We start from the raw sequence: 12,312 nt of genomic DNA, 5'->3' as shown, positions 1-12,312 counted from the left end.
CCATTAAATATTTATATTTACGACATTTGCTACATCAGTTTAATTAAAAGTAAAAGTTTCGATATCGTTAATGACGAAAAGGGGAAAGAAAAAATCGTTTATGAAAGCTCGGTCTATAAGGAAAAAAAAAAAAAAAAAAAAATCGAATTCAATTTGCAATAGATTGAATTTGATGCGCAAAAAATCTCTAACACCCTTGAAACCTATCAAACTTGACACTCGCGTGATTCAAACAACCCCTCGCTGTGCATACATAATCTTACGCTTCACGTGATGAGACGGACGTAAAAAGAAAAGCAAAATTGTTAATCGAATATAGAGAGAATAATAGGCGTTAGAAAATATATGAAATTTAAATGAAATAAATAAATTAGACCATAGTGTATACATATAATCTCGTTTTTAAAGTTAATCTCGTTTGCTAGCATGTATTAAATCATCTGAGGGATATATCGAGGCAGAGGAGTATTTTTAGAAGTAACGGTGAACAAGAGAGAACAGGTATCACCGTATATATTTACGCGTAAACGGCGAAGCTTTGCTTTACGATCGGAAAGGGATGGGAAATATGTAAATGCGTTATAAAGTATTTTAATCGTTCGTACGAAAGACGGAAAGTACGTCGTACTTGTAAGGCTAAATATAAATACGTAGGTAAGTACACGTACGTATACAGGTTGATTATAAATTAAGGGCCGGTTTAAGAAAGGCCTTTGTTAGAGAAGTAAAAGAAATACATATACATACATATATATATATATATATATATATATATATATATATATAAAGAAAAATTTCATGATTTCATGCTTTTAAATGGTACGAAATAAAACATTCGACTTTCGATTAAACCGAAAGCTTATAATGAATTTCAGTTTTCTCTTTTTATGGGACAACCTGTATTTTTTTAATTAATTAAACATTTTAATTTCTAGATTTATATATATATATATATATATATATATATATCAATGTATATAAAACATAAATATAGAAATATCTGACAGTAAATAGTGAAACTTTTCTTACCACATTTCCTTTCTTTTTTTCTATCACCCCTAACACAAACGAGATACTCTAAACAGGGCCTTACTTTATAATCAACCTGTATAACCAATAGAATGCTGTTTCTCGTAAACCGACATGCAACAACCCTTTCCGTCGATGACGGAAAAAATAGAAGGGGATGGAAGAAAAATGAAATAAAAACAAACAAACCAATAGAAAGAAAAAGATATTAAATAACTTTTAAATGGACGTACGATTCATGATAAAAATTGTAATAATTCGTGTTCGAGCGCAAGAATCGAGGCCAAGCGCGTTCTGTTATATGATCGACGTTAGATCGAGGAACGAACGAAGAAGGAACGAAAGAACGAACGAACGAGCCGTGAGTCCGCGTTCGTGAGATAATTATGGAAATGAATTTCGATCGTTATGGGGGCGTGGACTTACGGGCTTCTCCGTGACACGACCTAACCTCAACCGGAGAAGCAGAAGGAGGGTCAGCCACAGTCCGGCGTAATTTTCTCGAACAATTTTCGTGCCTTCGTACAAACGTTCTACGTAGGATAGTACGTAAGTAAGTACGTATGAAGATACGTACATACATATATTTACGTATGTAAGTAAGTAAGTTCTACACAGATAAATATATACATAGATAGATACATACATATGAAACGAACGGTATGTAAGCATGGTGCTCGCGAGAACGAACCTCCCAATAATCGCATATCCTTGCGATTTATCCTTTACGATATTTTGCGCTAAGCGAGTTCGTTCCTTCGTTCGTTCGTAGCTTCGTTCGTTCCTTCGTTCATTTGCTCTCGCTGTGTTCATAATTCACGAATACAATTCGAATTTTATACGAAACGACGGAGGGTGAAAGTAGGTAAGTATGTGCGACATGTAAAGCGCGGATGCGCGACACGATCGTTTAACAGGGACATCTGATGAGATTTACGTGCGATCCGCACGCATGTAATCAAACAGAGAGGGAGAGAGAGAGTACGTGTGTGTGTGTGTGTGTGTGGGAGAGAGTGAGAAAGAGAAAACGAAAATAAACGAAGCCCTCCCCTTGTACATTACGGTCTCGCGTTTGTGTACCAGCACGAAAAAACCTACGGCTATTTCCAAGCAACGTAATTAAATTATTTGAAAGGGCGGGGTGGGAGAGGGGGTGAGGGAGGAGAGAGGGAGAAAGAAGGAGGATCTACCAAAGAAACGGCACATAATTCACATATTACTCGTTCGAGCTTGAAAAAACGAAAGAGTCCTTGGCATTTGGGATTAACTTACAAGAACTTTCATATCTGTCCAACGTGTATGCGAAATATTTGCCCTTGCTTTGTCCGTTTTACAATTAGGGTGAATTGTATAAGTGAATAAATATATTACGGAGAATGGATGGACCTTGAGTAGAAAAAAAAATTAATTAATTAATTAATTAAAAAATGATAGAATAACAGCAAAAAATTGGAAATAATCAAATGTGAAATAGTCGTCGTAATAAAAGAAAAGGAAAACGAAATTCGAAAAGAACAAATAAATAATCTGACTTCTTTATCAAACGATTGCAAACGTTCCTCCGTATTTTTTTTCCTGTTTTTTTTTTTTCGTTTTTCAACTAATCTAAATCTCTTATCGATCTCTTTTTTTATTTTTTATTATTTTTTTATTTTTATTTTTATTTTTTTTATTATTTTTTTTTTTTTTAATCCGATCCACGTATATCATTCTTCTTGCTGAACGGAATGATCCTTCTTCCGGCTGTACGCATGAATTCATCGAAAGTGGACGCCTACATACTTGTTCTACGTCTACGTATATGTAGAAGGGTGTCCGAGAGTGAACAGATCTAAGTGGTTGGATCTTTGCTGTTCAATCCTCTGGCGCTTTTTGGTACCGTTATAGAAGTTAATCCTTAGTGTTAAACCAGTCACACGAGAGAGTCTTAACGTTCGGCAAAATTCTAAGTGGTGCGACTGGTTTATCCTTATTATTGGCCGACGAATAGTTTATCTAAAACTCGAGACCAGTCGGAACGATAGAAAAGTCGTCAAGCACGATTCATCTTCATACGTGATATATGTATTTACATGTCTATCCATATTAACTGAGATACGTTTTATTTATTTATTTATTTATTTATTTATTTATTTACTTATTTATTTATCCTTTTTTATTGTCGTTTTCCTCTTTTGGTTTTTTCTTGTTTCTTTTCTCTCCCTTTTTCCTTTTCGTTTGACGCGCACGCATGCGTAGACACAAGATTTTCTTGATTTCGCGAATCAGCTTATCCGGCGGATTCTTTGACCTCAGCGTAATCACCTGCCACGGCAACTTGGCACCGATCGCTTCAATGGCTTCTTGACAGACTACAACACCAGGGAGAAACCTGTTTGTCATGTACCTCGTTCTCTGGATATATATTAACAGCACTCTGTTGCTCGCTAGCAATGGCTTGCACTTAAAGGAAACCGTGTTGCCTGTTAAATATGACTCCCAACCTGGCGACTTCATACGCGACAATAGAACTTATCGTCACGACTAATGTAAAACTCTTATCTATTTTTTATCTCTCTCTCTCTCCTCTTCCCCCTACCCCTTTGCCTCTTTCTATAGGATTTCTATAATAGAACTTGTTTTTATTATAGGACGTAACTTTTAAAAGCTTGATCGTGTCTTATTTATGTACGTACGTACGTACGTACGTATCTCTTTCTCTCTCTCTTTCTCTTTCTGATATTACCGATCGAAATCATGCGATTGAAATCATGTGATCGTACAAACAGCAAAATTATTCTTAAACGTCTTGTAATTCTCGCGGACGCGTAACGATTCCGGTTGACGTCTCAGGGTCAAGAAACGGAAGTTGTCACGGACGAATAAAATAAACGACAAAAGTTACATGCACTTGGCATGTTGCACTTTCAGCACGTAGATATACTGCCATAACTACCGTAGAAATGTATTTTAATTCCGATTTTTTTCATGTAAATCGAGTAAGATACGAGGAGAAGAGAAGAGAAGAGAAGAGAAGGGAGAAAGAGAGAGAGGAAGAGACAGAGATAGAGAAAGAGAAAGAGAAGGAAAGAGAAAGAGAGAGAGAGGGAAAGGGATGGGGTGGGGATAACAACCCTTTCGCGAAAGATCGACGGAAGGAACGATAGACTCTAATAGGTACTCTCTGTCGATAACGTAGACCGTGTCGTGGCGTTGAAAAGGCGGTGGCGTTTCGTCGCACACCTTGATTTCTCTTCTTTATTCCTTTATTCCTTTATTTCTTTATTTATTTCTTTCTATATTTCTTCGTATACGTGTGCACGCGAGAATACGGGTAAAGGAAGGGCACGTCGAAACGACGACGAGGACGAAGAGGACGAAGAGGACGAGGACAACGAGGACGAAGAGGACGAGGACGAGGATATCGTAAAGGATCGGCAACGTAATGTGTGCACACACGTCGAAGCAGCCTGGCTACCACAGCCGGGTTAGCAACCTTTATTTGCATACCGTATTATTTTCTGCTTGTAAAACCGAACAACCAGCGATCCAGTCAGCGGGAGAAGCCTTCGAGAGACAACCGCCGTCCTTCTCTCATCCTCGAGTATGAACGGCCACGTTCTATAATTTTCCAAGGAGAGCGACGTATGTTATTTATGTTAAACCCGAACCCAAAATTCAAAACTTTAGATAATATATTTTCCTGTAGATTATCTTCGTCGGCGAAGATATATAACGAAAAGAAATAAGAAGAAAAAAAAAAAAGAGAGAAAAGAAAAATGTCTAAGGTATCTATAAATATATCGGAGAGAATTATTTACCGAATGCTTTTATATTTATTTGATCAGCAGTTTTATTCATTAATGATCAATATTTATACCGAGATTATCTTCGTCGAAGAAAGTATATGAAGAAAAATAATTCAACAAAGAAAAGGTATTTATAATAAATATTCAGTAATCGATATGAATAATCAAGTGTCGGGATTACCTCTGGTTTTGTTATAAATACTGATCATCTATTCTATGAAATACTGACGAATTATTATATCGACGAATATTTCGACTAGAATACTGTGTTTATTTATTTATTTTTTTTTTTCTTTTCTTTTTCTTCTTCATTATCAATCGATAATGTCAATCATGACAACTTATATCACGTACTGATATTTTATTACTAATATCTACTGATCAGTTATATAAGATATCGATCGAAAATGTTACAAAATACTGATCGAATAAATAAATAGCAGCTTTTACTTAACGATAACAACACGAACAGCAACGATATTCGAAACGATAACAAGCTCGAATATTTTAATACGATTTTACTTCGATTATCCCAAGACCGTTAATGACAAAACTAGCATAGGGTCATCGACGTCCAATCAATAATTTTCCATCCTTCTTCGAAGGTAGACGCACATCATACCGTATTGTTGGCGTTGCCGCTTCACCGGTAATTACTAATTACAGGCTTCGATAGAAGTCACGGCTCCGGAAGTGAGCGCACCGCCATGATACCTAACACGCTACGACGTACATTTAATATCTCTCTTTTTCTCTCTCTCTTTCTCTCTCTCCTTCCCTCTGTCTTTTTCTTTCTTCGATATCACCTAATATAGCAACATCTTCGATCGCTGCCAGTCAAGCAGCCCTTCGATCTGGCCAGGGCACTACGCCCTTTGGACCTTCGATATAAAAAAATTTTTTTTTCTATGTTTAATATAAAAAATTGAAGTACACGTTCGTATGAATCTATGTACATTGATACCACAAATGAATACCATAAAATAAATGCGTGTGTGTGTGAAAATGTACTCTTATATATCTATATTTTTTATATTTTATTTCATTTTGTCGTGAGAAAATTAATTGTTAGTTTTTCCATCCAAAGTTTTTTCATGTTTTTAAAGTATAAGTTGTACTTATGAAGTATACTTAAATTAATATACTTACATTAGTATAAAATATCTATATTCTAGAGAAAAGAGAGAGAGAGAGAAAATCTATATTTTTATAGTTATTACATAATTATACTAACGTAATATACTTATACTAAGTGATATAATATATTATTATCTCTTGTAACTTTCGCAACATATACTTTTTTGTATACCTAATATCTAAAAAAAAAAGAAAAAAATCAACTATTAAAATGGCGTAGAACGATATTATTATATATGTCTACATTGCCACTAAAATATCTAAAAATGAAAAACGAGTTTTATTTCGAGATTTAAGAATACGAGATCCCTCGATCGATAGATCGTTGTACGTATTACCATTTTTACTCGACATACTTGCGACATTTTCCTTGAGCCATTGTAAAATTGAATAGATCTAACCTATATAATATTCTGTTCGAACAATCCTTTCGTTCGTTCGTTCGTTCGTTCGTTCGTTCTTTAGCCAATACTTTCTCAACGATCGACTACGATACTCTTACTTATTATTAGCATACGTCGAGTAAACGTCATCGAGGTTTCGATCATAACGAATTGAATCTTCTTTCTAAATAATTATCTCGTGCATCATCGTTCGTTCATTAATCATACCATATTAACCGTGGTATAAATTGCGCGACGCCATTTTCCTTGACCCAATAGGTATACACACATATACATACACACATAAACACACAGATACACAAAATATATTTATCACGTCTTATTCGATTCGTTCGAAACCGTCGACACGTTAATTCTTTAATAAATAACTCTACCTACATATACCGAAACAATATGATAGATAGAATTTTATTAACCTGACACGATTTTCGTAATATTAACGTCGACATTTTAATGATGAACCGTGAAGACATTTTTCATGGGTGTAAAAAAATGGCGGGTAAAAAAGAAAAAAAGAAAGACTAAATAATTGAAATAAATTCCAGGATAAATAATTTTCCAAGATTATAACGAAATAATACGAATTGTTACATACGATAAAATACGATAATTTACGAAACAGAAAATATAAAGTCAATGACATTGATTCGTTTATCGTCAAGGACGTACATAGTTAAACATTACGAAAAATAAACTTAACCAAAAAAATGTTTTAAGTATCCAGCACGTTCTAAATTACGTTCCATTGTACGTTTTTATATATACACGTATTTATTTACATCTATTTACGTATATATATATATATAGCGTTTGAAATTTAAATATAATTCAATATTATTCATTCTATGTCCACGTCTATTGGTTGTTCTTGTGTAATTTTTCTTTTTCTGTTTTTCTTTCTTTATCCACTCTCGTAGATATCCTACTCTAACCAATAAAATATCCATCGGAAATTGCTTTTACATTATAAAGCGAACATAGAGTTATGAGGATCTAACCTCTAACTTTCCCGATCACGTGCCATACAACGATTTCGTTTGTGGATTCGTATCTCGTATCGTATCTTGTTTTGATAAAATGGTTAAGAAGAGAATAGTAGTGGTATCGTTGCCAGTGGGATACGTAAGAGGAAATAAAGAAAAAGTGGCGAACTCAGTGGTAGTGCGCATAATTGTGCAAAAAGCGACAGTGGATCGATTTCTTCGTCGTTCCACGACTTGTACGGGTTCCCATAATAAGGAAAGAACTTGTCGTGGCCCGCAGGTGCGAAAGATGTAAGAGTGAGAGAGAGAGAGAAAGAGAGAGAGAGAGAGAGAAGGCACATCATCCTACTATCGCTACTGTCGTTGTTGCTAGAGAGTGTTCCTTCGATAACCGGTGGCTAGCCTTTAAACGACTTACCTAAAACAACGATTTAATGGTTACTGATCGACGATGTTGCTCGCTTGTCAACGTCAGGGAGTTAGTATCGTTTCCAGCATTCCCACGTCGATACTACTTGACGTCGTCCTTCGTACATATCCTGCTCGTTCGAATGGACAGTGACAATGTAACAGCAGTTAAAATCACCCTTTCCATCTCGGGGAATCGACTTTTCCCTTAACTCGACTTCGATATTCCGTTAAAACTAAGATATATAGCAAAGTGCGAGAATAGACATCGAGAATAATTTTGTAGTATATTTTTTTTTCTTTTTTCTTTTTTTTTTTTTTTTCTTTTTCTTTCCTTCTTTCTCTTTATCGACACGCAATGTCCGATATAACCTTTCGAAATATTAAACGTTTCACGTAATCGTGATTTGAAGAAATTTCGATATTGATCAAATCCTCGTTTTTCATTTTTCCTTTTTCTTTTTTCTTTTGCTTTTCGCGTTATCGAAAAATAATATCGTAGTTTGCGAAATTTTTAATACGTTTCTATACATCCCGTACGTATAAGTTTTCAAGATACGCGTGAAAAATAGACGATCGTCATATTTTCGCACTTGCCATATCAAAGTGTCGTAAAGGTTAAGAACGATTCCGAACGGTAAACCGCAGAAAACTATGCGACCGCAACACTAAACGTTTAACTTCGGATCTGCATACGTTTGTACTCGACGTTCGTATAATATCATTCCTTTACGAATTTCTATTTAAGAAAAATCGTTGAATTAAGATTGATATATGGATGCATTCGGATATTATTTTGTATTCGCGATTACCTGCTTACATTTTTAAATTGAACTAGAGAAAGTACTTAGTATTATTAAGCAGGTCTACCAACTATCATCCTCCACATCTAATCTCACGTTTCTGAAGCGTGAAATTGTACATAAAAGAAAAAAATACAAAAATCTTTCATCTTTTTCGTCCAATTATTTTTTCAAAATTATTTCAATCGTATTTGATAGATAAATATAAATACAAGTTAAAAGGTATTTCATTCAAAAGAAACGAAATTAATATTGAACGTAGAGGGCGTTGTAAGAAAGTTAAGTTGGTAGAACTGAACCAATAATATACCGAAGTGACGTCATCACTCTTCCGCTTCGGATCGGTCTTTCGACAAGGCAAGATGGCAGATCAGGTACGTACGCTGATATTAGTATACAAAATAAACATAATATCTTTCGTATCAAAAGCTTGATAAAAGAAAATTTACGATTTTCGTTAATCGATTGATTGTATTAGAAGTTAATTTAACAAAAAAAAGTAACATATGTGAGAAGACAAACGCTGTAGGTTATAATCGAAGGTATCGATGCTGCACGTGGTTAAGGCGTTACATATATATATATTTTTTTTCCAATAAAGTTCCAATATATTTATTTTTCGTTCAATGATAGACTTTTATATGAGTTTAATATGTGTTTATAGAGCGAACGTGCGTTTCAAAAACAGCCCACGATCTTTCTTAATCGTAAGAAAGGTCTGGGACCGAAGAGGAGGAAGCCTATGAGATATAGCCGCAATGTTGGTCTTGGTTTTAAAACTCCACGTGAGGTGAGATCACGTTTTGTTCTATTTCTTCTTCTTTCTTTTTTTGTTTGCTTTAAATAAATGTAAAATTACGTTTATTTATAGGCCATTGAAGGTACATATATTGATAAAAAATGTCCATTCACTGGCAATGTATCAATCAGAGGACGCATTCTCACCGGTGTTGTGCAAAAGATGAAAATGCAAAGGACTATCGTAATTCGTAGGGATTATCTTCATTATATCAGGAAATATAACAGATTCGAGAAACGTCACCGTAATATGAGCGTACATCTCAGTCCATGCTTCAGGTTAGTATAGAATTCTATGAAATTATAGTGATATGTAGATATTTATAAACTAGCGTTGCATATGATGATCATATTTCTTCGACGGTCTTCTTAACAAGTTTTTGATGATGTTAGAATTCTGAAAAAGTTTTATTTAATTCATAATATTGCTAATGAAATATAAGTTTCTTGAATGTTCTTCGCGTTTCTTTGCAGAGATGTAGAAATTGGTGATGTAGTTACCATTGGAGAATGCAGACCATTGAGTAAAACGGTAAGATTTAACGTTTTGAAAGTCTCAAAAGGAACTGGTTCCAAGAAAAGCTTCAAAAAGTTTTAATTTCCATCGTCGACTCGATTAAAATAGGTTGGTATTGCTTTATTACATCTAATATACATTTATATTGTGTTACTTTGAAAAAATGTTTTATAAATGATGATAAAATTTACGACGGTCTTCTGAATATAGAATGAAAGATATTGAAATAAGAACTGAATTTTCATTGTGAAATGTTTAAAATCTAATTTCACAAAAAAGCACATGTACCTATCAATTCCCTTTTGTGTTACAGAGTGATGGAATGCAACAAAAAACAAATTATAAAAGCAGATATGTCCAAAATATCAAATTTTGGAATTGGTTATGGTACATATTAATTACCATCTTGATGTGTAACTTTAAAAAATAATAAAAAAGTTTTTATGAAAACACTTAATCGTATTTGAAAAATTCGTAATGCAAATAGTTTAATGTTATTGAGAAGTAGGAACTTGGAAACAGGAAAATAAAATAGAATATTAAAAATATATTTTTCTTAACTCTAATGTAAAAGTTTATCATATCAAAGTACTGTTTTATAATATCATAGATTTCGATAAAATAGTCTAGTAAAAACACTTATTGTCATAAGTAATTAAATTTTTGTATACAATTTTGAGAAAACATCACTGTTCTTAAAGGGATTATTACAAATCATTAAAGTACAATTGTGAACTAAATTTAGTTTTAAAATAGAATTTAATTTGATATATATGTTATAAAAAAGTGCAGCATATATAATAGAAATTTTTGAGTAAAAGTGAATATTGTATATTCTTTTATCAATTAAGACATATAAAGGCACTTCTTTTAGTACTTACTATATAGAGATTCTAATTTCTAAATCACATGTATTTGAAACAGATTTAGACAACTAACACTGGGCATTCGCAAACTATAGTATAGTTATGTGCTTGTTTCACACGAAATTGATTCGTAAGAAAACATTGTTTTATGATTTTCTACAAGCTAAATTCGATAATGATCCAAATCAAATTGACATTTAGACAGTTCCTAGATTTATATCTACAATATTAACTTATCATATGATCAATTAAAATTTATAATCTAATACACTCGCACTCGCCATACTTTCGTTATTTTTCATTTTGATACCGATCCGATGATCGATATAAATTTATATTTATATCCTATAAACGTCAGTAAAATCTTATGTGCAGTAAATTGCTTTAAAACAATGCAATTTGCATATTATTCCAAGAATTTCTATTATCACAAAGATACATTAAATATTATGCTGTTCTCATATATTTCTATATGCTATGTTACTTTAATGGTTTGTCTTAGTAGAATATTCGGCTATATACAGTATGTATATAATAGGACCAGCAAAACCTAAGAGCAGAGAAACTCCTAAAAGTTGAGTCCATGATAACCCGCAATCATCACCAGAACATTTAAACGAGTCCATGAAATGTGATTCTATTACCTCACTTTCTGTAGAATTAAGTAATTGATCATATTCTGTATAAGATGTTTCTGGCAAATTATTTGATTTGTACGATGCTAAAGGTTCACATACCGAATTAAGTATAATACTGTTAATTTCTGTTTTAGGAAGATCAATAGGAACAGAAACATTTACTAAATTTATTAATGGTTGCACTCTTGCGATAGTTCCTGATTCAGATTGTACAGTAGTATCTAATTTTTCCTCGCTTATGTCGGAAGTTTGATCCAAACCTTCTGTTAAAATAGAAAATGGTTGAATTGGCACTTTTATGGATCTTCGAGCATATATTTCATTCTCTTTGTGAATCTTATTGATTCTTTTCAATTCTGATATCTAAAATCACAAGTTATTAATTACATTGAATTAATATACTTGCATCTATCGATCTTTAAATTTGATATTACCGTGCATCTGTATCTGAGTGCTAATGCTTGCAATGTATCCTCCGGTTTGACTATCACATTGATCACTTCCACTTTACGCGGGGAAGATGTAGAACTAGTGCGTGGCTGTAAGGGAAAATTTTCCTCATCTCCGCTATTTTCATCATCTGAATAAAGAAATACATAATGCGGAGAGCCTTCCTTCTGATTCCCACGCTGATATACCATTTGTGTCTGTATAAAGATATAAAGACACTACGTTGAAAGATAAAAACTACGATTTAGACGTTACTTCGAAATTATAATTTTATCTATAACTAAATGGATAAACTGCTTATTCATCGAATATTACAAAACTAACCTCGAATTTAAAATATCGTCCGTCTATTACTCATATGGGAATATACACTTATGTATTATTATTTTACGATCAGTACGTGCGTTATTCAAAAATGTATTATTCTTTTGATAAAGATCATTGCGAATACTTGATATTTTTTTTGCCAAATACAATGTACAATACGGACG

The 12,312-nt window shown here is 33.3% G+C and overlaps 3 protein-coding genes across 5 annotated transcripts in view; 1 reads left to right on the top strand and 2 right to left on the bottom strand.

Annotated features, from left to right (window-relative positions):
* The window catches only part of LOC127065565 (uncharacterized), a 150,581-nt gene extending 142,546 nt beyond the window's left edge, over positions 1-8,035 (bottom strand). For both annotated transcript variants that reach the window (XM_050998071.1, XM_050998070.1), the window contains exon 1: positions 7,760-8,035. The gene's annotated coding sequence lies outside the window, so the exon portion shown is untranslated. The remainder of the gene's footprint in view (positions 1-7,759) is intronic.
* The window catches only part of LOC127065576 (40S ribosomal protein S11), an 86,014-nt gene extending 75,695 nt beyond the window's left edge, over positions 1-10,319 (top strand). Inside the window, exons 1-5 of one of the 2 annotated variants that reach the window (XM_050998095.1) lie at positions 8,777-8,926; positions 9,217-9,342; positions 9,424-9,629; positions 9,825-9,975; positions 10,181-10,319. In XM_050998095.1, the coding sequence (XP_050854052.1) occupies positions 8,915-8,926; positions 9,217-9,342; positions 9,424-9,629; positions 9,825-9,948 (468 nt within the window). In that variant the 5' untranslated portion in view covers positions 8,777-8,914 and the 3' untranslated portion in view covers positions 9,949-9,975; positions 10,181-10,319. Of the gene's footprint in view, positions 1-8,776; positions 8,927-9,216; positions 9,343-9,423; positions 9,630-9,824; positions 9,976-10,180 lie in introns of those variants that run through there. The other variant, XM_050998096.1, reaches the window with a different exon arrangement.
* A 355-nt stretch (positions 10,320-10,674) lies between these two features.
* LOC127065575 (lysM and putative peptidoglycan-binding domain-containing protein 3) lies at positions 10,675-12,293 on the bottom strand. The gene is made up of 3 exons (XM_050998094.1): positions 12,146-12,293; positions 11,806-12,018; positions 10,675-11,734 (listed from the first exon to the last, which is right to left on the bottom strand). The coding sequence occupies exons 2-3, from the start codon at positions 12,010-12,012 to the stop codon at positions 11,219-11,221; spliced, it is 723 nt and encodes a 240-aa protein (XP_050854051.1). The 5' UTR covers positions 12,013-12,018; positions 12,146-12,293; the 3' UTR covers positions 10,675-11,218.
* Positions 12,294-12,312: the final 19 nt, after the last annotated feature.

This window comes from Vespula vulgaris, chromosome 8 (genome assembly GCF_905475345.1).
Source record: "Vespula vulgaris chromosome 8, iyVesVulg1.1, whole genome shotgun sequence".
Lineage (NCBI taxonomy): Eukaryota > Metazoa > Arthropoda > Insecta > Hymenoptera > Vespidae > Vespula > Vespula vulgaris.
The sequence above is the reverse complement of the archived record's forward strand: the minus strand, read 5'-3'. Positions and strand labels throughout refer to the sequence as shown.

Excerpts from the sequence above, each read along its gene's own strand:
- LOC127065575 (XM_050998094.1), bottom strand. The coding sequence starts at position 12,012 with ATGGTATATCAGCGTGGGAATCAGAAGGAAGGCTCTCCGCATTATGTA. Across the intron at positions 11,735-11,805 it reads CACTCAGATACAGATGCACG|ATATCAGAATTGAAAAGAAT; the intron begins GTAATATCAAAT and ends TTGTGATTTTAG.